The 27,313-nt window shown below is 42.2% G+C and overlaps 2 protein-coding genes and 1 pseudogene across 11 annotated transcripts in view; all 3 read right to left on the bottom strand.

Moving 5' to 3' along the window:
• Nucleotides 1-27,313, bottom strand: part of LOC147329686 (NACHT, LRR and PYD domains-containing protein 12-like) — a 105,397-nt gene that overhangs the window by 73,338 nt on the left and 4,746 nt on the right. For 8 of the 9 annotated variants that reach the window (XM_086290967.1, XM_086290971.1, XM_086290973.1 and 5 more), the window contains exons 2-6: nt 22,244-22,369; nt 22,065-22,163; nt 21,882-21,995; nt 21,017-21,118; nt 19,575-19,688 (exon numbers count right to left, since the gene is read on the bottom strand). In XM_086290967.1, coding sequence (XP_086147093.1) covers nt 19,575-19,688; nt 21,017-21,118; nt 21,882-21,995; nt 22,065-22,163; nt 22,244-22,332 — 518 coding nt within the window. In that variant the 5' untranslated portion in view covers nt 22,333-22,369. The remainder of the gene's footprint in view (nt 1-19,574; nt 19,689-21,016; nt 21,119-21,881; nt 21,996-22,064; nt 22,164-22,243; nt 22,370-27,313) is intronic. The other variant, XM_086290968.1, reaches the window with a different exon arrangement.
• LOC147329688 (protein NLRC3-like) lies at nt 4,841-15,795 on the bottom strand. 2 transcript variants are annotated; one of them, XM_086291003.1, is made up of 4 exons: nt 15,355-15,795; nt 13,443-15,213; nt 6,483-6,659; nt 4,841-5,665 (listed from the first exon to the last, which is right to left on the bottom strand). In XM_086291003.1, exons 1-4 carry the CDS (start codon nt 15,560-15,562, stop codon nt 5,611-5,613), a joined length of 2,211 nt encoding a protein of 736 aa, XP_086147129.1. In that variant the 5' UTR covers nt 15,563-15,795; the 3' UTR covers nt 4,841-5,610. The 2 variants fall into 2 exon arrangements, with proteins under 2 accessions (XP_086147129.1, XP_086147130.1); XM_086291004.1 differs by lacking the exon at nt 4,841-5,665 and having other exon boundaries at nt 6,464-6,659.
• Nucleotides 23,959-25,761, bottom strand: LOC147329687 (general transcription factor II-I repeat domain-containing protein 2 pseudogene; annotated as a pseudogene).

Below are 27,313 nucleotides of genomic sequence, written 5' to 3'. Positions count from 1 at the left end.
TAAATAAGTTTTCAGTGGCACAAACAATTGTAATTTTTAATTTAACTTTTTCTTTAGATTGTCAACATTTCTGCACAGAAAATACTGCTCATAGACCCCATGGGAATGAAGGTGTTTATGACAGGAAAATTCTGCGCAACTGGAGGTATGTATGATACTGAGGTGTTATTCTTAGATTAAAAAAAAAAAAATCTTGTTTCATTACAAACACTTTTGTTCAACTAGGAATTTTCTGAGGATGAGAGGGCATGAAGACACCATGGAGTGGCAGTTACAGACTATGCAACACAACAAGCGACAGGATTCCAGCAGTTGTGGAGTTTTACTGTTAAAGGTAACCCGTATTCAAATGATTCAGTTTCTTGTTAGCTAGAATTAAGACTTTAAGTGAATTTAAGTGAAGTGAAAGTTATTTCGGTCAACAACAACAAAGATGATCATTTTACATAGAAGTACTTAATCATACAGTAACTGAAAAAGGAATAGGCTGAAGCCTTGTGGCTTATAATTATCCTATCCTTTACCTAATTAAGACTTTACATTCTAATTATGATCAATCTCACAGTTTGCAGAACACTACCTTGATTTTGGAGAGGTCAGTGAGGTGTCAACCACTACAGAGCCAGTTGTGCTGGAGCGAATGCAGATAGCTTGCACCCTACTTGAAAATCGAGGTAAGTCCAGTAAAGTCCTTATCACGTTAGTGCGTACTTCCAATTTAAATAGTGCTTTTCAAACAGCACAGTACAAATAGTGCTCTTCAAACACTTTCAGATAAGACCCTTCTCAAAGTCTAATTTAGACTAATTTTCCAGGAAGTATATTTGGAAAAAATGTACTATTATTTTTTAATTATTCAATAAATAATGTTTGATTAAAACCTAACTATGATTGTGTTTCAGGGAACGCTGAGGACTACTGCATTGTTTGCTCCATGTTAGATGCTAACGCTGACCGCAGCATGATTGAAATGGTAAAACAAAACAAAACAAAACAAAAGAAACACATAAGTCTTAGTATCATTACTTGCCAATCATAATTAAAATGTTGAGTAATAGTATTCACCAAACAGAATATGAGCCATTTATTTTTCCTTTCCAGGTGCAGTGTGAATCTTGCCAAAGATGGGCACATTTTGCATGTGAAAAATATAAAGAGAGCAACCAAGAATATAAATGCCAAAAATGTAGCCAGAGTCAGACAGAGACTGTGCAGAGACTGTAGAAGGACAGAGCAGCAGCAGAGCAGTCCAGATACACTGATGATCCTCTGTCAGATCCAGAGGGACACACAGGGATGATGCTGGACTCTACATTGTGTCTGACAGTGGAGCTGTTCTCAGAGCAGTTCACTCTGCAGCACTGACAGTCATCTGCACTTCTTCTCATTCCTCTGTCAGTCACTGCTGGATGAAGCTCTCCTCTCCACCTCCCAGTAACATGGCCCAGTCAGAGCGTCTCTACACACAAGCTGCTGCTGCTTCAACCTCTCTGGATCATCAGGACACAGCTCCTCCTCTCTCAGCACACACACCGTCCTGTTTACCATCATCAGCTCCACCTGCAGAGAGAAGAAGGAAGAGCAGAGGAGATAAACGAGTGTTTCCAGAGACTCTTCATCAGCTGTCAGTCAGTGATGCAGCACATCCAGTATAAAGAGCAGCAGGGACTTCAGTGCTGGGACTGTACTAGGACTCATTGTTGCTTCACTTTTTCTAATCTTTGGATTTTTATTGAAGTTGATGAAAATGTTTTTCCCTCCTAGTTTGAGTTTGGACTTTCATTCATTAGAAGAACCTTGGTGTGTCCACTCTGAGCTCTGTAGGAACCCCAACAACAAGCCCAACAATCCAGATGGACGGTTCCAGCTGTTAACTGGAGGAATTCCATCCAAACATCTGCTCTCACTAAATTCTTCCTCACCTACAGACTGTGTTCTTCACTGCTTTAAACTTGGAAATGAATGCAGTCATTGGTCTGCGTGCTGCTTTGTTCAGAGAGCTGATTGGCTGTTGACACTGTTTGATCAGAGCATGTCAGCCGTTACTATGGTGACCATAAAGGTCAGAAACAGGAAGTGTTTGTGTCCAATCCTGAAGCCTGTCACCATTCTCCTCTCACAGCTTCACTGAGAAGCTGCAGCTTTACAGGAAACACTGGATCTTTGTTTCATACTGACTGTGTTTAGTACAATACTGCTGACAGCACCACCCACTCACTCCATCACTCTACTGACCACAGAGTCTCCAGTCTGTAGTCTGGACTCTGCTGAAGATCAGACAGCTGCTTCACATCTGGATACTTCAGGTTGTTAAGTTGTAGCTCCAGCTCTCTCAGATGGGAGGGGTTGGACTTCAGTGCTGCTGCCAGATAATCACAGCTGATCCCTGACAAACCACAGACACTCAATCTGTATAAAGAATGAAAGATGTAAGTTTATTAGACAAAGTGTGAGCTTGAAATCATTCAGTGTTTCATCATCTGTTCAGAGCTGAAGAAGGTTCAGAATGTAGAAGTTTAGAAAATGGAAACTCCAAACAGCTGACAGAGTTCATACGCCTTTGTCAGGGTCAAATTCAAGCAAGACCATGTGAAAATTAAAACACATCATCCTAGGTGAACTTAAACACCTTTGTTCCCCTTTTGTTAAGCTTTCTAATGCAGCTTTGATCTTCACAGTCTGCTTCATGAAACTCATTCTAACCCTGAATGTCAGAGTGTTCCTCCTTCTCTTTCCCATCATTCATGCTGGCAGTGGAGGAGATTTGGATGTTGGACTGTGTTTTGGATGATGTGTGTATGTTTGTGTTGGACTGCTGTCTGTAAAGCAAACGCACATTTTGCTTTGGATTTCAGTGTCAGACAGACTTTAAGGTGGAATGAAGAGTTGGAGAGTTTCACAGTGAATTATCCAGTGGAGGATTTTTCTTCTTCTTTGAAGGTTTGAAATGTGAACATTGTTCTGCTGCAGTCAATGGACTAAACCAGAGAAGAAGAAAACAGACTTTACCATGAAGATCCTCAGTGTGGATCAGTATAATATCAGCCTGATGTCTGCAGTTTAGTGTCAGCACAACTTTCACATCATATTCATCTCAGCACAACTAAAACATGCTGACTGACCTCAGAGTTTCAAGTCCACATCCTGGACTCTCCAGGAAACCACACAGATGCTTCACTCCTGAATCCTGCAGCTTGTTGTTCAGGCTCAGGTCCAGCTCTCTCAGATGGGAGGGGTTGGACTTCAGTGCTGCTGCCAGATAATCACAGCTGATCTCTGACAAACCACAGCCCCACAATCTGTATAAAGAATGAAAGATGTAAGTTTATTAGACAAAGTGTGAGCTTGAAATCATTCAGTGTTTCATCATCTGTTCAGAGCTGAAGAAGGTTCAGAATGTAGAAGTTTAGAAAATGGAAACTCCAAACAGCTGACAGAGTTCATACGCCTTTGTCAGGGTCAAATTCAAGCAAGACCATGTGAAAATTTAAACACATCATCCTAGGTGAACTTAAACACCTTTGTTCCCCTTTTGTTAAGACATAGAAAAGTACACCACACAAAAATACTGCAAAAGGAAACGGTCGCCTTATATACATAGTGTATAAACTCAAAATGCACATTTCACTTCAAATTAAGATTAAGGCTTTGAACAGATCACATAGTTCAGTTCAACATATAAGACTTTAAGAATGCACAAGCATCTACTTAAAATCTATTTAATTTATCATCCATGATATTATTTTGTACAATTCCAATGTATTTTGTTCATCTCCCTTAAATAAACAGGCAGTCTTAAAGTATGAAATATTCATATACAAACACATATAAATGTGTGTACTGTCTCAGTGGCTGATAGTACCCCACAGGCCTCAGTGTGAGCTTGAAGACATTTATAATGTTTAAGTAGTTTAATGTGCAGGTGCTGACGATAAACACATTTTGAATGAAAGCCGGGGAACTTTGGTAGCACAGAAACAAGTGGCTATTCTTTGTGACTATATGGATCACTCACAATACCATTATTTCACACAAAGGCACCAAATTAATACTCAAAAAAGCTGCAGCAATACACACAAATATAAACAGTACTTGGTGACAACTTTGTTTTTAGCCTTTAACCCTTCTTGACTACTTTTGATGTGGCCTCTATATTTTACCTTTAAAAACAGTTTATCTTGCCAATCTGTTATTTTCTCATTTTGACCAACTGTATCAGCACAATTTATCTAAATTCAGACAAAATTTAAAATACAAGTAGAAAGTGATATTTTGACTGTAAAAACCACACACATGTTTAACGAATCATCTTCATAACTTGAAATGCAAATAGAGATTGTACATTTTTAAAAATACGCACACGTTTTGCAAACAACAAAGTTATATGGTACTATTTACCAAAAAATGCAGCCAAGGCTCAGACGTTTTTCATATAATCATTTCAAACTATTTACAGAACAATCAGGTGTCAAACAATAGTTTGTGTCACTCTAACACATATGAGAACAGCACAGGGATAAACCTGCAGGTCTGACAGCAGGTGTGTCACTCAGCGTTTACACTGCAATCTGCCTTTGTTGGCTTTAAGGCAGCAACTGTGACGATCACTAGTAGAACTGACACACAAAACAAAACAACAGCTACACACTAAATACACAAGACAACAAACTAACTTGAGACCAAACACGGTAAACGTCACAAATCTCTCACGTATCAAAACTCTCTCTCTCTTTCGCTCACTCGCTGCCGGTCACTCCTAAAACTTCCCCCTTTTGCTAAACAACCAAATGTCATGTTTCCATATCATTTTTGATTGGTCGACATGGTACATTTTCCCACCTATAGAGCTTTGGAGCGTGATGTCACGGGAGATGGGCCATGCCCCCTTCCGCCATGACAGTAGGCCAGCCAAAGGATACCATTTCAGCTATGGATCGTACGAGTTGTGTTGTCGGTTGCAACGTTAGATCACACGATCGTGAAGGCAAGAAGCTGGATAACGGGCTCTCTTTTCATCGTTTTCCGTCCTGGAGGCAACGTGAGGGATCCCATGTATCCGATATTACTAAACAAAGACGTCAGGCTTGGATTGCAGCGGTGAGACGAGCGGATATCGAGTTCTCTGCAATCCCCAGCTTTTTGTTGGTTTGCTCACGGCATTTTCTTTCCGGTGAGTTCTAAATTAATTCATATCACTCTTGAAAGGCTTTTAGTGTTATTTTCAATGTGCTGCGGTCATAGATAATGAGATAAAACATGCTAATGTGTGATGCTGCAGAACCACATCATGTCGACTGAGTAGCTTATGATTTGGCATTATTGCAGGCAAACCAACATATGAAATGGATGTAACAAATCCAGACTGGGCACCAACACTGCACATGGGGCATGACGACATACCTGTATCAGACTCGGACCGGCACTCAAGGCGTACGCAACGGAAGCGAAAAAGAGCACCCATCGGAGGTAAACAACCCCCCCCTCTAAAAACATACTAAATTGCTATCACTGTACACTAATCCGCACATAACTTCCAGATGAATCACACACCTGTCATTGGAATATTGGTGTACATTTACCTTATGTCTAATTTTATCTTACAGGCTTTCGTTATGCAGCTGCAGAGTCTGAAGGTGTGCCCCGTGCAGAAGTGATTGATGAAGATCTGACAGAAGACCAACAGCAAAATCACAATGTCATGGAGGCAGTGGACAGCAGTTGTGTTGGACAAGTGGAGGTTGAGGTACCAGCTGCAAATGTGGATATACTGAAGAAATGTAAACCTTTTAAAATGATGACAGATTACAAACTCTCAGCTGTGTCTGTAATCAAACCTCTGTAACTTTGCTTCACTTCAGCAGCATCAGCTCATGTTCACATGTTGATTCATGGTTTGCTTCAGTTTTTGATGGACTGCAGAATATTTTGAAGGTTATCTGCTATAAAAAGCCAGAACAGGAAAATCTGCTTCATGTGTTTCTGTTTGATCCTCAGTGACTTTGACACAAAGGCCTCTGCTGTGATGATCACACCTCTGATCAAGTCTCACAGTGTCAGCTTTGTTTTTATACATATGGATATGTGCTGATAAATGATCAGAGTTATAATATTTCCCACTGTCTGCTGTGTGCCGTGACCTTTGACCTGCTAAAGACAGTCAGCTGTGGATTATTCATTGTTGTGTCTGATACTTAGAACTGTGAGGAAGAACACTACACAGTTAATCAGGGTCCCCTCTCTCTGAATCAGGGAAGGTGGGCAGGCCGCGTGTGGGCCACGGGCCATACGTTGAGTCTCACTGTTTGAAATGTGAACATTGTTCTGCTGCAGTCAATGGACTAAACCAGAGAAGAAGAAAACAGACTTTACCATGAAGATCCTCAGTGTGGATCAGTATAATATCAGCCTGATGTCTGCAGTTTAGTGTCAGCACAACTTTCACATCATATTCATCTCAGCACAACTAAAACATGCTGACTGACCCCAGAGTTTCAAGTCCACATCCTGGACTCTCCAGGAAACCACACAGATGCTTCACTCCTGAATCCTGCAGCTTGTTGTTCCTGCTCAGGTCCAGCTCTCTCAGATGGGAGGGGTTGGACTTCAGCGCTGCTGCCAGATAATCACAGCTGATCTCTGACAAACCACAGTAACTCAATCTGTATAAAGAATGAAAGATGTAAGTTTATTAGACAAAGTGTGAGCTTGAAATCATTCAGTGTTTCATCATCTGTTCAGAGCTGAAGAAGGTTCAGAATGTAGAAGTTTAGAAAATGGAAACTCCAAACAGCTGAAGCCAACAGGAAGCAGCTTCAAACAAACACAACAAGAGAAAAAAACTCTGAATGTTTCACATTAAAGTCGTACATTTCTCATAAAAACAGGACAAAGACTTGAAAAAGTCGTGTTTTTCCTTCCAGGAACCACAAGGCTTCACTTTTAAAGGTGAAGTGTGAAAGAAATGGACATATTTGAAGTCCAACACCTTTTTCCAGTCACATTATTAAAGCAGACAAACTACAAGCTCATTTTCATTCCAACAAGTCATCTTCTGACCTGGACTAACAACACTGGTCTCTATGTGCAGCTGGCTGTGAGACCAGTGCTCAGGGAGCGTCTACAAAGTGCAACACTGAAAGCACATCACACACTCATTTGCTTCCATCATCCAACCTGAAGAGGAAACAGAGACGCCTCCCCTTCAAAGTAAAAGCTGCTCCTTTTGGACACAGTATCAAAGAAAGTCTACAGTATAACATAGAAAAGACAGAACAAAGTTTTGGTTGTTTTTAAATTGTGCAGAAATGAAACTACACTAAGCTCAATTATGTGACAGACATTTCATCCCATGTCAGTTTGGCCTCATCCTGGGCCGGATTATCCAGCACACACTCTGACCACAGGCCCAGGGGCCACGCACAGCTGGGCTCCATCCAAGAGACAGGAAACAAACCAACACAATAATAAAAAGCACCATGTGATCTTCTTACATCTTCAAGACAAACATAGTAAAAACATGAGCATATTTGTTTCCTGATAAAATGATGTGACAGGTAGAACAGAGTAAAGTGGTGGTGTTACAGCCTTTCTCCCCTCTGCTGCCGAGGCTGTTAGTCTCTCCCAAACTCAGCTACAGGACTTCCAAATGAATGAAAGCAGCAGAAGTGGCTTTACAAATGAAAGAGGAAGAGGAGAAGAAGAGGAGAGGGAGGCCACCCTGACTATCACTCCAGCTGAAAACATCACACTTCCATTAAAGTTGGTGAGAAAATGTCGAGCAGGATGAGCTGCTGACTAATCTGGAGGCTGTAGCAGCAGCTCACAGTCACAGTGGGTTTCCACTCATGAAAAAGCTCTGGCTGCTTCATTTCTCATCTCATATCAGAGACTTTAATGCTTCACTGAAGCTGTACTGTGATGCTTCCATATTCCAGTGAGGCCTCCATAATGGTTTCAGCTGTTCTGTACACACACTGTGTGCCCTGTATGGCTCAAAGTCTCTGCAGCCTGTTTTTATCTGCTATCATCAGATCTTCATCATCCTCATTCACATCCCTCACACACTCTACAGCCTCATCAGCACTGACTTCATCTTCACTGACTGATGGAGCACAACATGAACCTGTGGAGGCTGAAACACTGTCCTGTCAAACATCTCCCCGTCACCACTCCACTTCTGTCAGCCTTTAAATGAACCCTGCTCAAGTCTGTCACTTCTGTTTGGAGCCAAACGAGGTTAAAGATTACGCCACTACATTCTTGTCTAGAAAATATTAAAGTGTATTTGGTGACACACAAAAAAGGGTAAAAGTATAGTTTGGGTCCACACATGTCCAAACCCTGGTGTGTAGGCCTACTTAGTATTGAGAAAAGCCCACTAAAAGAACGCCCACCAGACCAAAGCAATGGTGTTGACTTGATCAGCATTAACCCCGCCCCCTGACTTTGATGGGTGAAGCTGACAAATAAAATGTATTTATGAACAGCGATGCAGGGCCAGGAGTAGCAACGTGAATTAAATAAATACATCATTAAATAATTCATTAAATGTGTCAGTAAAATAATTAAAATAGAAAAAAAACCAACAAAATATGTAATTAACTAATTTGAATTGTACATAAATACTTAATGAATTATTTTAAATGAAATTAACCGATAATTCATTGTGATTTTGTTTTGTGTTTTGATGAGCTAATAATCAGCTCTCTTTTTCTCATTGTTGTTCTAAGCCGCTTATCCAAAGGTAAGGCACTACCTGTTGAATTATTTCCAAAGTGTGCCAAATTGGACATTACAAATTAAAGTCTACTCACTGAAATTACTGGGGAATGTCTGCTTTGATTTTGATGACAATCTCATGACAGTACTGAGGATTTAATGCAGTTGGACTGCTAAAAATGATTGAATGCGGTTGGACCGCTAAAGGATTTAATACGGTTGGACCGTGGAAAGCAGTTGGACTGCTGAGTGATTTTAGTATATTAGGGAATTTGGTTATTGTTTGGGGTGGAGCCCGTATTGGTTATAAGGTTGGACCTGCTTCAGTCTTACACTTTTTTGGCTGTTTTACTGTTGTTCCAAAGTATTATAAATTATTCAAGAACGTCAGTTGGACTGATAGGAAGCACAGTGCTCAGAGGTAACGCTTGCCAATGCCAAGGACGCTTAGGCATTGTCCTCGAAGAGGGATAGTCAGTTGGTCACTGTGGAGCTTGGGGCACTCCAGAATAACTAGGAGTTAGAGTCTCCTTACCGTTTGGAACGGTAGTCTGCGCTTTTTTGGCCAGCAGAAGTTAGACTTCGGGCGTGTAACTTTAACTTAAAACTTCGGGGTAAGCCTTGGCTGTGAAATGCCAAAAATAGAGCTTCAGGCAAAGTTTGGGTTGGTTGACGCTTTTAAATTGAGTTAGGGATTTTAGAGATGAGGCCAGAAACTGTTGGACAGATACTGGTTAATTGATCACAAAAAAGTTGGACGTTATCGGTTGGACCGTTAACTTAAATTTGTCGAAATTGTTTAGGCGCTAAAGCTGACAGATGTGACAGTGGTTGTAAATATAAGACGTCTTTGTAATATAAAATAAGAGATCTCTGTGTGAAAGGAGTCTGAGGCAGTGCTGGAGCTATTTTTAGACTGTGTGTGTGTGAGTGTGAAAATGCAAATTAGTCAGCAGTGAACTGTTTAAACCACAGTTGGTTTTACAAATACTGCTGCAAACATTGTTGAGTGTGTGTTTAAGACACCATTTATGTTCATTAGAGGGCTATAAATAAAGTTTTGAGTTGCCGTAGTGGATGTATAGTAATTGACTGAGTTTTGATATATAAATATAGTGAGTGCACTGTATATATTTAAGACTAACATATTACTTTTAGGAGTAACCTCTCATCAGCAATAAATGCTGGTGTGTTTTATTTTTTCTATTCTATGTGTGTGCTGTGAGAATTAATAGAGGTTTCAATTGTTTTCTTTGACTTGCTCTTTCTGATTATGAAAGGCATGTCTGAAATACTCTTAGGAAAGCGTGTTGTGAGTATATTCCTCAACTCTTGTCACAGTTTAAGTGTGTGAATGCTGTGAGTAGCAGGCTTTGAGTGATTGGGTGTGATTTGTACAAAATAATAAATAATAATAACACTATGAAAGTTGATAGTAGAGTGAGTGCAGAAGTGGAAGTGTGAGAGAAAAGGCGGTGTGTGTGTGAGACGATCTGACAAACGCAAAGAATTTAGTATATTTAGAAGTGTGTGCGTGAAATAAGGGTGAATTGTTTTAGATCAAGACTTAGTAAAACAAGAGTTTTATTAGCCTGTAAAAAAAACAAAACAGGAGAGATAGAAACAGAAAATATGGTTCTGAGCAGCTGCAAGGTTGACAGGAAATGGTGTGTGTGACAGGAACTTTGCATGCCCATAAAAGGAACTGACTGTGACAAGTGAGCACACAGAGAGAGAAACATACGAGTTAAACTCCAGGCAGATGAAGCAAATGGAGGTTTTAAGAAAAGAAATGAAAAGGATATTAATTGTATGCTTTAGTGTGTCAATACAGGTGGACTTCTTTCAACCTAGAATCTTGAGTACAAAACCATTGATTAACAGAATTGGGAGGAAAACAGGCCAGATTTTGGCTTAAAATTTTACAGCTTGACCTCCCACTTGTCCCGATCCTGAGAAGAAGCTCATAGGACAGTTAATCTCCTGATGAAGACCGACAGAACATCGTGGACTTCAAGAATTAACAGCAGGCAAAAGACAGTGCAACTGAAACTACACTGACGATACCAGCAGCAGCATGGAAGAAAAGCACGTGATGGAAAATGCACGGTGAACTGCAGGCTGGTAAGAACAGTGTGACATAACTGTTTAAAGACACTGAATGGGATATTTTGCCAGGCTGGGATTTAATCTAAAAGGAAAATACTGAAAAGAGCAACGGAGAAGAAACAGAGAAGAAACAGACTGTGTTTGCTGGGGATCACAAGACAACAAAGGACACTAAGAGAAGGGCACAGGGGCCAGTGGGAAGGTGAAGCCCAGACGAGTTCGACTGCGAGAATAGAGGGTACAATTGGGTTGAAATTGAAGCCGGAACTCAGGATGGTTTAGGGATGTCCACGTCACAAACAAAGAGGTAAACAAAAAGAAGGTAAAATAAAGAGAGAAAATAACTGACAATTACATTAATGAATAGAAGACACACATACAGATATTACATAGATTTATTTTTAGGATAAAGGGGAGAGCTTATACGTAGAAATGACTTTTTATACATATTGCATTTTGTGCCTTTAAGGGAGTTGTGGCTCAATTCGTCTCTTGTGGGTCACGAGCCTTTGGCTAGCGCTATGATTAGCCAATCTACTGTGAGGATGATATGAGTTATTGAAGGATTGCACACGCTTACAGACACAGAGTCCATAAACACACATGACAGTATTGATTCCAGGCAAAAGGCCTCAAATTAATTTAGCGTTTAACTGAACTTGAGCTGGCCCTGTAACAAGTGACAGAAAAGAGGAACTGAATAGGAGTTTCTTGCTTTAGAGAAGGACCAAAGGAAGGAAAGCATATATTTTGGTTAAGTCTGATAAACTAGAATGAGAAGGTATTGTTACATCAAAGGAGCAAGATGAAATAAAAAGGCTGTACCAAAAACAGGTTATAACATAGGAAATGTGAGTTTTAAAATGAAGTTAGTGTTAACACACAGGAGTTGTTTCAAGGCAGCGTTTAGCTATGATAAAATGTATGCAGGAGTAATTGCTTATATGTTTAAACTTAATTGATTAAAGTGGTTGTTTTTTTGGATCTTTTATTAGAATAGGCGCTTATAATGATTTTCTTGTGAAAGGAGATTCTAGGTCAGAGTGGAGGCCTTGCAGCAGCGAGAGTTCTGTGTACAGGATGTTGATGATTAGATAAGGCAAGCGACAGGAAACGCATGCAGGGACGTGAAAGCAGCGTTTTAAGAGTTTTAAAATGATGAGTAACGTTGAAGAATATATATAAATACAAGTCAATAAGTCAAGAAGATAATTAGGATCAGGCTTTTGATTAAAGAGTCCCAAAGATGATAAGTTAGGGAGGTGCAGGAAAAGGTGTTTTGTTTGCTTTACAGAAGATCTCGGCGACCACAGGGGGGTGAGGATCCTGGAGGCCCGAGGCATGATGGACCACAAGAGAGGGACGCAGAAAAAACCTAATCTTACGCATGGAGTGTTCTCGAGGGGGAGCTGGTGTTTATTACTGGACCACTTAGATGACATGAGGTTGTCTGATTTGCTGAGCCAGAGGACGGCTAGAGAGGGTCAGAGCGGGAGTGGTGACCCCGATGTCCATGATGCCATGGATGGACATGGAAGCAGCTGAGTGGGCCGAGGAGTGACCCAACACAATGTATTGTGACCTCTGGTGTTCCAGAGGTCGAGAGAGGGAGTATTGAGATTGGAGAGATATTTTGCTGCTATTGTTAATAATCATCATCATTACCATTGCTTTAATAATATAATCTACAGAATTGATATTGCATTCAGATGTTTAAACAGTGTGTGTCTTTCAGAAAGACTAAGTTGCAGGCTGACAGGAAGTTGCAGGTTTGAAGAGTGTGTCTTTTGCAGAACTGAAACCGAAAGCAGAGTCTAAGTGCAGGTTATTTTGAGGAGCCTTTAAGGACGAGACACACACTTAGTTAAAGAGAATCATTTATAGGTGGAAGTTTAATCATGTTTTGCTCGGGGTTGCAAAAGAGCAGTTTGTCGCAGAACTGCTGCTGATGTGTCAAGATGATAAGCGAGCATCCGGCAGTGACAGGAAGTACCTGCCATGAAGATAGGAGATAATGTTCTTTTAAACTGTGTTAAAAGTCATTGTGGTTTTGATTTGACGTATGCATATATTCTGTTTGTGACGTATGAGGGGGCGTCATTAAATTCAAGCCCTGATGGTATAAAATATCTGTTTATGCTTTGATTAAGTCGGAGATCAGCCCGGTCTGCGAACGGAGCTGGTCTTCCCACGCGTGTATTTCATTAAAATCAATTGTTTGACCAAGTTCTGGACCATGGTTGTTTGTACTCTCCTTCCCCAATATTTGAACCTTAACATTAGTTTACTCAAAATAAATTTAAGACATTAATATTAAAGGTTAAATTATGATAATGAATACATGCAACTATAACTGATGACATAAGAATTTGGATATTTTAAGCTAAAGCGAAGGTGCTGACTCACTTGGCATGTTACTCTCAAATCCTCCCTAATAACAAGAACATAATTACACTTTAGCCACAAGAGGGCAGCAGCATTAATACAAGTCACGTGTATATAAAGGTACAGTGATTATATTACAGTGATTTTGACAAAAACAAAACAGAGGTTCATGGCAGTGTGTTTTTCATAACATACCAACCAAATTAAATAATAAAAACTTTATAACTTACAGAGCTTTTTTAGAGACTTTGACCACTGGCAGCAGCCTCAGAAGAGCCTCCTCTGAAGCAGAGTATTTCTGCAGGTCAAACTCATCCAGATCTTTTTCTGATGACAGTAAGATGAAGACCAGAGCTGACCACTGAGCAGGAGACAGTTTATCTGTGGAGAGACGTCCTGATCTCAGGGACCGTTGGATCTCCTCCAGTAGAGAACGATCATTCAGTTCATTCAGACAGTGAAACAGATTGATGCTTTTCTCTGCAGACAGATTCTCACTGAGCTTCTCCTTGATGTACTGAACTGCTTCTTGATTGCTCTTTGAGCTACTTCCTGTTTGTGTCATGAGGCCTTGCAAACGAGTTTGATTAGTCTTCAGACCCAAGAGAAAACGAAGGAACAAGTCCAGGTGTCCATTGGGGCTCTGTAAGGCCTTGTCCACAGCACACTGGTAGAAGTATTTCTCTGTCTGAGAGCTTGTTTGTTGTTTTTCCAGCTGATTGAGTCCAGAGTTGATGAAGGTCAGGTGGACATGAAGAGCAGCCAGAAACTCCTGAACACTGAGATGAACAAAGCAGAACACCTTGTCCTGGTACAGTTGTTTCTCCTCTTTAAAGATCTGTGTGAACACTCCTGAGTACACTGAGGCTGCTCTGATATCGATGCCACACTCTGTCAGGTCTGGTTCATAGAAGATCAGGTTTCCTTTCTGCAGCTGATCAAAAGCCAGTTTTCCCAGTGACTCAATCATCTTCCTGCTCTCTGGACTCCAGTGTGGATCTGTCTCAGCTCCTCCATCATATTTGATCCTCTTCACTTTGGCCTGAACCACCAGGAAGTGGATGTACATCTCAGTCAGGGTGTTGGGCAGCTCTGCTCCCTCTCTGGTTTCCAGCACATCCTCCAGAACTGTAGCAGTGATCCAGCAGAAGACTGGGATGTGACACATGATGTGGAGGCTTCGAGCTTTCTTGATGTGGGAGATGATCCTGCTGGCCTGCTCCTCATCTCTGAATCTCTTCCTGAAGTACTCCTCCTTCTGTGGGTCAGTGAACCCTCTGACCTCTGTCACCATGTCGACACACTGAGGAGGGATCTGATTGGCTGCTGCAGGTCGTGTTGTTATCCAAAGGCGAGCAGAAGGGAGCAGGTTCCCTCTGATGAGGTTTGTCAGCAGCTCATCCAATGAGGTGGACTTTCTGGTTTCAGTCAGGATTTTAGTTTTGTGGAAGTCCAAATTAAGTCGACACTCATCCAGACCATCAAGTATGAACACAACCTGGAAGTCTTCAAGCCTGCAGATTCCTGATTCGTTAGTTTGATTAAAGAAGTGATGAACAAGTTCCACCAAGCTGAACTTTTCCTCTTTCAGCACATTCAGCTCTCTGAAAGTGAATGGAAATATGAACTGGATGTCCTGGTTGGCTTTGTCTTCAGCCCAGTCCAGGCTGTATTTCTGTGTTAAGACTGTTTTCCCAATGCCAGCCACTCCCTTTGTCAGCACTGTTCTGATTGGTTCGTCTCTTCCAGGTGAGGCTTTAAAGATGTCTTCTTGTCTGATTGTTGTTTCTGGTCTGTCTGGTTTCCTGGATGCTGTTTCAATCTGTCTGACCTCATGTTCATCATTGACCTCTGCAGTCCCTCCCTCTGTGATGTAGAGCTCTGTGTAGATCTGATTCAGGAGGGTTGGGCTTCCTGCTTTAGCGATGCCCTCAAACACACACTGGAACTTCTTCTTCAGTTGGGCTTTAAGTTCTCGTTTACAGAGTGGAGCAAATATTTCTGAAGGTAAGAAATTCAGAAAAAAATATTATATAATAAATATCATAGCCTTTCAGTACCCTGAAAGGATGAATGTCTATTGGTCCATTTCTTGAGCTATTAGGAAAGATCAATATTCAGTCTTTAGAGAAATTCTCTTACTGCTCTGCAGATGGTCAGCCATCTCATGCTGCTTAAGTCTCCTCAAGAAGTGGAGTGTGATCTTCAGAAATGCTTCTCTGCAGCTCTTTCTTTCATCTTCATCCTCACCTTCAAACATCTCCTCATCCTCCATCTGGCTCTTTAAAGTTTCTGGGTGATCTGGACTCAGAACCTTCTGGATCTTCTTCAGCTCGTTCTTCACAAACATGGTGATGTTGTCCTCCAGCCGCTGGAAAAGAAGACTATATGAATTACCCAGTGGTAAATGGACTGGTTCTTATATAGCTCTCTTTGATACTCTGTGCACACAAAGCATTTATACAACATGCCTCATTCAACCAAGCACATTGTTCTATGCTTAAATACTTTCTTTCACACTCTGATGGATGCATCAGAGGGCAGCTTGGGTTTAGTACGTTACCCAGTACATTTGCCAGCCAGGGTTTGATTCACAAACCTAACTAGTAGCTGACCTGCTCCCCTCCTGAGCTACAGTCACCCCAATCTGACTGAAATCATGGAGCCCAAACTCTGACTTATGTTGGACAACACTGACAATCCTCTGGTCCACAAAGTGCAGCATAGAGGTGACTGAAAAGAACAAATGTAAACGTAGTACTACAAACCATAACCACAGAGTCCAGGTGTGTTTGATGTTGCTGTGCAGACTGACCAGTGGAAACCTCTGCTCTCTGCTGGTCCACTCTGTGGAGGAGTAATGTATAATTAGCTCATGTTATGTCTGTCCACACACAGACACAAGCTAAAGGTCCATGAAGTGATGTTTGGATGGGTTCAGTCAATCAGATGACTGTCATGGTGAAGCTTTGCTAGTCCTGCTGATCCCACTGAGAATTAACAACTCAGTTTCCAGATGTCTGTAGTTTTCTGCTCAGTTTCTTTAGTCCCAACAGCTCTTACCATCTCCTGCATAAAGCTTTCCCTCCATGCTCAGATGCCCTGGAACAAGGTGCTCTCTTTATATCAGTGACTGGTTTAAAGGGACAACTTGCAGTGCTCGCCAAACTTTGTGTCAGCAAAAGTAGTTCTAATGTTTCTTACATTTATTACATTTTTACATTTTTACACACACAAATCAATGAACGCAAAAACATGAACTTTCCAGATATTTTGTTTCACAATGTTACAAAACTCAGTTCACAACTACACAGTCTGATTTACAAGTACAAAATATTGATGACCACAGTTTGAGCCGATGTATGTCCCGAGTCTGTGGACTCAGTGGTTTTGTTTTGATTGTTATTGTCTTTTGTTACAATTTCATTCTGATTAAGATTTTCTAGTTCTGAGGTTTTGGTTTCTGTGTTCCCTCTGTACTGTGTTAGTATTGTGTCTCTGTGTTCACTTCCTGTTTTATTTTGACAGTGCCATGTCCTATGTTAGTGTGTCTACTTTTGCTTCCCCTTGTCTGGTTATGTCCAATGAATCCTGCTGTGTCTCCCTTTTCTCATTCCCTGATGGCTCTTTTGTGTATATGAGCCCTTTGTTTTCTCCTGCTTGTTGCTGGTTCGTCTGTGTTGTCTCCCCGTGTCTCCGTTTAAGGTTTCAGGTTAGTTTTGTAGTTTTTTCAGTAGAGGTTATCTTAGCTTCTGCACAGGCCATCTCCACTGCACTTCACCGTTTCAATAAAGCTCACTCACTTCACAGCAGTGTCTGCATCTTGGGTCCTTTATTAAATTCAACATGGCTCGCCCCGCTAGCCGTGACATAAGATGTGAAAAAACAATATCCAAAAAACACGAGAGACAAACAGGAAATAGTTTTAAGGTGCAGGGCCAACAAACTGAGTCTAGCCATGAACTCAGAGTTGATTGAATTAGCATTTTGAATTGGCTGATCTGAGTTACTTCAATCAAGTCTATGTTCACTTTGAGTTAAGATTATACGTGATTGATGTAAAATAAAAAAGCCATCATCAGCAACTGATTCTGATTTAGCAGGTTTTCAAATCTAAACGGTACCCATCGCTAGCTGGCTGTAGTTAAACCTTTACTTAAAAAGCATCCCTAGACCCAGCTGTCTTAGCTAATTATAGGCCGATCTCCAACCTGACAATCCTTGAAAGAGTAGTTGGGGGGCGACAATCAGAGGGGCAGTGTGATGATCTTAGGTTACGAACTACCGCAGTCAAGTCATTAAGGGAGACGGGATCAAACTGCTCTAAGACAGCTGAGCACACAGGAGAAAGACTCGGATCTGAGGCAGCAGTCGGCGAGACAAGAGCCCTAATAGACAGAAGCTTGTTGTTAAAAAATGCTAAAAAGAGTGACGCTGAAAAACTAGTTCATGCATTTATTACTTCCAGACTGGACGACTGTAATTCATTATTATCCGGATGTCCTAAAAACTCCCTGAAAAGCCTTCAGCTGATCCAAAATGCTGCAGCAAGAGTCCTGACAGGGACTAGAAAGAGAGAGAAGATTTCTCCTGTTTTGGCTTCCCTTCATTGACTTCCTGTTAAATCCAGAATTCAAAATCCTGCTCCTCACATACAAGGTCTTAAATAATCAGGCCCCATCTTATCTTAATGCTGCACCACAACACCTGATCTCTGGTTTCCTGACCTCTTCAATCCCACTTTAATACTTGACTAAACTCATTTTCCTGTTTAGGTGTTGAGGCAAAGCCGCCCATCTACAATGCAGGCAACAGCAAACGGAGCTATTTTTGATTCCCTTTGAGTTTTTTCTACTTTTGTGCTACAAAATGTTCAAGCTGATTAAATTCATTAGAATAAAAGTTCAGATAATTTTCTCATATTAATGTTGGAGGTAGAAATTCAGGGAACTTTGCACAAAAACTGGCAGAAATTTCCTTCAAAGATGGCGTTTTTACTTTAATACTGTGAGTACATTTCAGAGCCTGGACTCTTTTACCTTTACTTGAGTAAAGAAGTTGAATCATTATTTCAGCTTTAAGAGGGTATTTTAACACAAACATCAGTCCTTCTACTTAAGTATGTTTGACACTTTGTTTAATCATCATTTTTAATGATCAAATATAATTATGTTTGTTATTTGTGGATTTTAAATGTCCTTGACAGAGACAGATGATGATCATTATCCTGCACTGTGGTCTCAGGTTTGGTCGAGCTAGCACAAAGAATGGCTATGTTGAACTTCCTCCTGGGATCTACACTAAGAAGTGAGTCCAACATTAGCAGGGTCTCTTTCCTTTATCTGGATTCACTTTAGCATTCACAGTCACGTGAAGCTTGTTATTAACTCGATAAGTCAACCCAGGGTTTCAGCTGAGCGCTCACATGAAACACATGGTGTTGGCAGCATCTGATCAATCATATTCATGGAGACGTGTATCAGCAACAGAGCAGCTGAGTTTGCAGAAGGAAGTCAAACTAAACCACAGGAACAATATGAGGAGATTACACACATAATAAAATACTAACAGTAACACAGCTGCTGCAGACAAATCAGTCGTGTGATCGTGTGTGAGAGGAGAAGGACTGTAAAGGAGTTTGGTGTTAAAAGCTCTGTATGAATGTGGGAGACTTTGAAGGGCTTTAAAAAGGCCAATATAAAATAAAAGGCAGCAAAATTGCTGAGTGTGAAAGTCACCAGACTTATCAGAGCTCTGTGATTAAGACCTGTAAGAACACCTGTTTGTACTTGTTGGCATTATATCAAACACACACGTATATTAAGCCTTTGTTTGAACTCTGGTTGAATTTGTTACTTTCAGACTGTGAAACATCACAGAGGCTGCAGCTGCAGATCTTTTATTCACCTGGAAATTTACTTTAAATGTTAGATGGAAAATGTATTGCTCAGTTTAACCAAAGTAAGAACAATAATCCATAAACCTTCATAAAGACAAACATCTCCCAGAACATTGAGCTGCTGAAGTGTCACTGAAGGGAAAAACTATTTGTCCTCCTCCATCCAGCAACACCTGAAACACCTGAGTGGAAGCTCCTCCCTACACTGTGTTTGAAGCAAAGCACAAAGGAGACACCTGCTGGAGCAGCTGGAGTCCTACAGACACTCAGCCTCTTCACTACACAAACACCTCCTACAACATCCACTCTTTCCACTCTGACTGCTGTGTTTGTGGAAACACTCCAACACACACCGCTTCACACACCAACATAGAAATGTGTGTGAAAAAGAGCTGAGCTGATATTAAACATGAGGATTTATTCAGAAATACAGAGTCAGGAACAACATCTAGACACACATTACCTCTCAGCAGCAGAAGAACAGCCTTTAAAGTCTATAACAACATCCTTCGACTCGTTGCTCTTTAAGGAAACACAGCTGGGTTCAGGTCCAGGAGATTCTGGCCTCTTATTGATCCTAAGAGAAAAACAATAAATGTCACAGCTTCATGAGACAGGAAGGAAAAACTGGAAATATTAAATTAAAGACATGATGAACAATCTCATAAAAATAATGTACTTACTCTTTGTCACATAACAGTCTTTTGTTAAAGTTTACAATAACACCCTTGCTTAGTCTTTGCTCTGTACTGCAGTACTTGCACTGGTTTCACTGGACAAGTCTGCATGTGAATCTACAACTGATCTGACATTGTGGCACAAACACAGTAAACAAACACTACGAGCACCTTGTTTCATGTGCAGTGGCTTTCTTCTCATTCTGTTACTGAACACTGTATGAAAAGCCTCTCACTGCCAGCATCCTTCCAGCCCCACGACAACAAGACCAACTCACATCTTCACAACACCAAGAATTTTTCTCCTTTTCTTTGGAGAAACTGAGAAGCCAATAGGATTGTAGCTCAAACTTGCCCACAGTCCTGCTTCATCACTGCTCACTCCTACCTGTGTTGGTGCTGAGTGGACAGTCATAGCCTGCTGCTAGCATGAATGCTAAACGTACTGCTGTGGATGATCAGCAGAAAAACATGTTGTCAGTTTGACTGTTTGCTGTATTTAAAGTGTTTTTCTCAGTTCGTCTGTATTCAAAGTGCATTCGGGGCTTTAGCTGACAGCTCTTTGTGCTAACAAACTAAACTCTCTTAGTTTAAGCCAGCAGACTTTACCAAACACAAAGCCTGCTGCTGCCTCCATGGGTTAGCTTGTGTGACTGGTGTTTACACCAATGAAATCTAAATCACACTAATGTGTCCTCCAAGGTGTTTGGTGGGAGCACTGAGTGAAACATAAGAGCTCTGGTAAAATAACAAACAGGGCTGTGAGAGCAACTGAAGTGATAAAAATACTGTTTAAAGATAAAAAACACTTTGATGTTCTCTCATTACCTAACAAAGTCCAAACCCTGTGAACTATTTTAGCTTTAATAACTGTGGATTCAGGTATCCTGAACCCATCTTTGGACATTTGTAATTAAATATTTTAAAACTCCATCAGAGACTCCTGATGTGGCTGTTTGGAGAAGGAAAAGAGGGACAAAGTGGAGCGTCGAGCTGAGGCTTCATTCACTGCAAACCTACAGTTATGTTTCCTTATTTCTGCTGTTTGCATGTTCACAGCTGAAATAAAGCTGCCTCTTTGACTTCATCCTGTTGTGTTTGGGTCCAATCCTGCCTGCCACACAGCGCTACAGGACAAAGTCTAATATTTTTATCTTTTTAATGAATCTTTGGTCATATTTATCCAGGAAAACACAAACATGTAAAGGAGTCATCACAGGTCTCTGACCTCGTTGGTTCAGGTTCAGCACTGAAGTGTGGAGGGTAAACTTTGGACCAGTCACTCCTCACAGATGGACAGCTGGATCCTGCAGACTGTGACCTCTGACCTCTGCAGACACAAACATGTTTTATTCAATGATCAATTCTCTGATAAAGTGATTGAAGCAGCTGTGATCACACAGACTGCAGATAATGCAGCTGTTTCCTGTCAGTAACAGTCCTCTTAGATTAGAGTTCAGCTTTTTACAGGAAAACAAATGTCCCTGAATGCAACAGTGAGACACAGTCTGCCTGTGTGGCTGTGATAGCTGCCGTTAGGAGCGCTCATGTGTTTGCAGTTAGACGAGGAGATGTTACCATCATGGACACGTTAACAAATCCTGCAGCATCACGTGGCACAAACACTTTGTGTTCCTGTCATCTGCAAGCAACAGGAAGTTCATTAATAAAGGCGGGATGGAGACGTGACTGTGATGGTTCTCCTTCATCCAGCTGTTACACACATCTGGGCTCACACGACGAGCCTTTGTTTAATACAGCAGCTGCTCTCTGAACACTTTTCTGAAGAGGAGCTGCACAAACCTTTGTTTGCTTTCTAGAGCAGCGTATCAAAGTCAAACTACCCACTGCTAGCAGCTGTTTCTATCATAGTTTAGGATCCAGATGTGTGAGGTCTAGATTTACACCTCTGATTAAAATACATAGTTAAAAACAGCCAATTGAGTCCAAATGTGTCTTAAACCAGATAAACTGACAGTTACAGCTGAGCCTGTGTGTCCTTGGAGACACTGCTCTGCTACAGAGATGCATTTTAGAAACCAGGAAACATCAAAATCATTTAAATCAGAGAGTTCTTGTAACTAACAGCTCACCTCTCTGCAGCGGACACAGGCTGGGATTTAAAATTAATGCCTCGATGATTTGACCGGTCACTCTGTAAGGACACAGAGCTGGGTCGAGGTCCAGGTTTGAGTCTCTGATGGATCCTGAAAAAGTTATAAATCTTCAGTAAAATTCTCATCACATATCAGCTGATATTATTGGTGTTAGCTTACCTTTTCTCAGCTGACTGTCTTTGCTCAAATCTCTTAATGACATCTTTGACTGAGTTACTTTCACAGGACACAGAGCTGGGTGGAGGTCCAGGCTGGTTCCTGTGAATATGGAGCAGTGATGTGAGTGCTGAGCTGTGACATGGAGAAGAGTCATGGACAGTTAGAGATGGTCATCTCACCTCTGAGCTTTGGTCTGGCTCTCATGTTCCCCACACAGAGTGCTTTTAGAGGGAGGGACTCCCTCCTCTCTGTCCTCACACTGATCCATGCTGCTCAATTCACATCAGCTCACACACACTTTCTACCTGCAGAGGAAACACAAATCATTCATGTGCACATCAACTGAGAGCTGCAGAGGTCGTGTCTGATGTGTTGGACTAACATCCATCTGAGACGCAGCTTTCATCAGTTCACTACAAAAAGTGTCACAGAGCCCAGTTCAGCCTCCAAATCCTCCATTACTGTAGTCCTACAAAGCAGCAGGTCAAACATGGCTGCAGAGAGCAGCTTTATGTCAGTAACCATGTCCAGGACCGAGCTGACTGCTTACAGAGTTCATACTCTAACTGCTAGCTGCTCTGCTAGCTAAGCTAACTCAGTAACAGTGACTCTGACAGCAGTTACTGTGGAACAGCGGCCGAGCTCAGGACACATTCAGTGTGTTTAGACACAGGAGTGTTTATGTCAGCAAATCAGTGTGTGTGAAGAGTCTGAGGGAGTGTGTGAATGAGACTCAACACTGAAACCAACAGTCCAAGAAAAGCGTCTGGATTTCTTTAAGTTTAACTTAAAGAAGTCCAGACGCTTTTCTTTTTGTCTCCATAATGTCTCCATAATGCTGCAATGTTATCTGCCCCAGAAACACTGTGCAGAAGCTCTGATGGTGACACAGAAAAGTCACAGTGGAGATACTTCTGTCCACCTTTGATTAGACTCATTATAAAAAGGAAACAAAGTTTGAACACAGTCATGTTTCCAGTTCACTGACTTACATTTATTCCATGGACACTCACTCTAACCTGAACCACAGCTACAACCAGTGTTGGGGAGTAACGGAATACATGTACCGCCGTTACGTATTTAAAATACAAAATATGAGTAACTGTATTCCGTTACAGTTACCGTTTAAAAAGGTGGTATTCAGAATACAGTTACTTTGTTGAAATAAATGGATTACACTGCGGTACTTTCCTGTTTCATTTTGTCGCGGGTCAGGACTGTTTGGGTTTTGTTTGACAGCTACGTTCTGTTGTTCCAGGCGGCAGCGTTACGGTTGCCATGGTTACAGGGCTACGCTCTCTCTCTCTCTCTGCGACTGTGTGTTTCCGGGGTGAGAGAGCGCCTTTTCGTTGTTGTTGTTGTTGTGCTAAGCTAACAGGCAGAATGCTACAAGCATAGCTCTAAAGCAGGGGTGTCAAACTCAAATACACAGTGGGCCAAAATTCAAAACTGGAACAAAGTCGCGGGCCAACGTTAATATTTATTGAAAAAAATCTTCCTCCAGATATAACAAGGAACCTTTTCTTACAGACTCAAATAAGTTTTGCTGAAAAACTGAATATGGAATAAGCAACGCTTAATACTGAACGATATAGAACTTATATAAACATACATAACTTAATATTGCACACATGCAAAACTGAAATTCCAATTAAATAACATATCACTGGAATGCATTTCTTAAATAAAAATTGTATTTGCAGCCTTCTGATTTAAATTTTAGCAGTAAACTTTTTCCCCAGGCTAATAATAAATGTAAAAATAAAATAATAATAAACCACTTAACTAATAAAAATATCATTAAACGTGAAACCATTCAAGCCCATGTCTGGGAGTAGCAAGACAAATTGCACAAAGAAAATGGTAATTATAGCTCAGTTTGCTACACACTGATCTACTCTGATGCGTCCAAGCCAGATACCTGGCATCTCTTCTTGGATGCTAGTTCCTCAATGTCTGGGCTCAGGCTCTGAGCTGAGGAAATCCTCAGGATCGAGTGAAGGTGCTCATCGGTCAGACGTCTCCTGTGAGATGTTTTGGCCATCTTCATTGAGGAGAATAGTTGCTCACATAGGTAAGTGCTGCCGAACATGGAGAGCATCTGAGGAGCGTGGGTGCGGAGCCCAGGCATTTTGAAATGTGGAAATTGTGAAGCGCCCACAGCATCATACTTTGATTTCAGCGTGTCACTACACTGGAGTTCAATCAGCTCCATTTGGAGGTTTGTTGGTGCTTTTGCCACGTAAACTGCAAAAGGATTACTGAGCAGTTCAAATCGACATTTCTGGGCGTCAAAGTCGGCAAACCGCCGGGTAAACTCAGTACTGAGTACACAGAGTTTTTCAGCAAACTGTACGCATGGGAACACAGCAGTAGAGATTTGCATGTTCATCGTTTGGCAGCAGGGAAAATGGCCCAGGTTTCCTTGTAGCATCTGATTCTGCCACAGGCACAATTTCGTTTTAAAAGCCCTCACTGCAGCGTACATATCTGTGATGATACGCCCCCGTCCCTGAAGCTGCAGGTTCAGTGCAATGAGATGGCTCGTGATATCACACATAAAGGCCAGCTCACACAGAAACTCTTGCTCCCTGAGCTCAGCTGTGTCTTGCCCTTTGCTTTCCAGAAACTGAAATATTTCCTCGCGTAGCTCGAAACATCTGTTCAGTACTTTCCCTCGGCTTAACCACCTCACCTCCGTGTGATACGGCACGTCTCCGTATTCCGAACCACACTCCTCAAGAAAAGATTTGAATTGGCGGTGATTCAGACCTTTGGCTCTTATAAAGTTAACTACTCGTGTTACTGCGGTCATAACATGTTCCATCTTTAGGGCTTTACCACAAAGTGATTCTTGATGTATGATGCAGTGATAAACAGTCAGCTCACCTGCACAGTTCTCCGCTCGCATCTTCTCCCGTACCCTGCCCACCAGTCCGCTCCTTTGACCACACATCACTGGTGCACCATCTGTCGTTAACCCCACAAGTTTTTCCCATGGCAACTTCATTTCAGTTAGACATTTGGAAACCTCTTCAAATATTTCCTTCCCTATGGTTGTTCCATGCATTGATTTTAATCCTAAAAGTTCTTCCGTAACACAGAGAGTTGAGTCCACACCACGGATGAAGACTGAAAGCTGGGCAGTATCAGAGGCGTCGCTGCTCTCATCCACAGCGAGGGAGAATGCAACGAAACTGTTTCCCTTCTCCATCAGCTGGTTATTTAGATTGTTGGCAAGTTCACGTGTGCGATCAGCTACTGTGTTTCTGCTCAGGCTAACATTTGAAAATGCTTGCTTTTTCTCTGGGCACACAACGTCGCAAACTTTCATCATACAACTTTTCACAAACTCTCCCTCACTGAAGGGCCGGGCTGATTTTGCGATCTCTGCTGCCACAACAAAACTAGCCTTTACAGCAGCCTCACTTTGTGATATGGCTTTTTTGAACATGGTCTGTTGTGAAACAAAACTTCTTTTCATCTCTTCTGCTTTCCGGCGCCTTTGAGTCATGTCCAGGTCCTTGTACTTCTCTTGGTGTTTCGTTTCATAGTGTCGTCTAATGTTGTACTCCTTGGTTAAAGCCACATGAGCTCCACATACAAGACAAACAGGTCTGTCTTTTACATAAGTAAACAGATATTCTGTCTCCCACCTGTCCAGGAAGCTCCTGTTTTCGTTCTTTCTTTTCGCCATTTTGGGAGAGGTAGCGCGGCAGTATTCGCGCGGTTGCTATGACTACAGTCAACAGAGGAGAGGGCGTTAATGGGTCCTCTCCTGACTGACGCGCCAAAACGCCAACAGAGCATTCTGGGAGTTGTAGTATTAGCAGTACATGCGCTGCTTAAGACCGGCGGGCCAGCTCTAATAGTAATTTGGTATGGCCTCGCGGGCCAAATGTAATTAGGCTGTGGGCCAAATTTGGCCCGCGGGCCAGAGTTTGACACCTATGCTCTAAAGAATGTAGCATCATGGGCAGTGTAGTCCGTGCTGCAGGGAGAATGGACTGCCATACACGTTATGGGTCTGTGAGCGCGAGGAGGGAGAAAAAGGGGAGTGGAAAGGTACAGCTGTCATCGAGGAAAAACGGGAGCTGGAAGCATGTAACTTTTACTGCCGTTTTGACGAGCCATCAGGCAGCCTTCACACCTCCAACGGCCCCAACAATAGAGGCACTTTGGACACTAATTCCCCCACCTCTCCCCCCTCCATAGAGCCATCACCACCTTCAAACTGTTCACCTACAACACCCGCCTCCTCACCCCACACAAAAGAGGATTTCACACCACCTCCTCCCACCACAACTCTTCATATTCATGAAGCAGATGTGAGGAAGCAGTTTAAGAGTCTGAATGCTCGGAAAGCTCCCGGCCCAGACGGTGTGTCTCCTGCCACCCTCAGACACTGTGCAAACGAGCTGGCCCCAGTGTTTTCTGGCATTTTCAACTCCTCACTGCAGGCATGTCATGTGCCTGCCTGCTTCAAGTCCTCCACCATAATCCCTGTCCCCAAGAAACCTAGGATCACTGGACTAAATGACTACAGACCCGTGGCTCTGACATCTGTGGTCATGAAGTCATTTGAGCGCCTAGTTCTCTCCCATCTCAAGACCCTCACGGCCCCCCTCCTGGACCCCCTGCAGTTTGCATACAGAGCCAACAGGTCTGTAGATGACGCCATCAACATGGCCCTACACTTCATCCTGCAGCATCTGGACTCCCCAGGAACCTACGCCAGGATCCTGTTTGTGGACTTCAGCTCTGCCTTCAACACCATCCTTCCAGACCATCTCCGAGGCAAGCTTTCCCAGATGAATGTGCCTGATCCCATCTGCCGGTGGATCACTGACTTCCTGTCGGACAGGAAGCAGCATGTGAGGCTGGGAAAGAATGTCTCGGACTCCCGGACCATCAGCACCGGCTCCCCTCAGGGCTGTGTTCTTTCTCCTCTGCTCTTCTCCCTGTATACCAACTGCTGCACCTCCACCCACCAGTCTGTCAAGCTAATCAAGTTTGCAGATGACACCACCGTTATTGGGCTCATCTCGGACGGGGATGAGTCTGCCTACAGGAGGGAGGTTGAACGCCTGGTGTCTTGGTGCAGCCACAACAACCTGGTGCTGAATGCCCAGAAGACAGTGGAGATTATTGTGGACTTCAGGAAGCACACAGCCCCCCCCCCCCCCATCATCCTGACTGACACCCCCATCACCTCTGTGGACTCATTCCGCTTCCTGGGTACCACCATC

This window comes from Aulonocara sp. 'chitande type north' Nkhata Bay, linkage group LG5, assembly GCF_057382095.1.
Source record: "Aulonocara sp. 'chitande type north' Nkhata Bay isolate Kocher_YH1m ecotype deep benthic linkage group LG5, A_spYH_male_GT1.1, whole genome shotgun sequence".
Lineage (NCBI taxonomy): Eukaryota > Metazoa > Chordata > Actinopteri > Cichliformes > Cichlidae > Aulonocara > Aulonocara sp. 'chitande type north' Nkhata Bay.
Note: the sequence above shows the minus strand (reverse complement) of the source record. Positions and strands in the feature narration are given on the sequence as shown.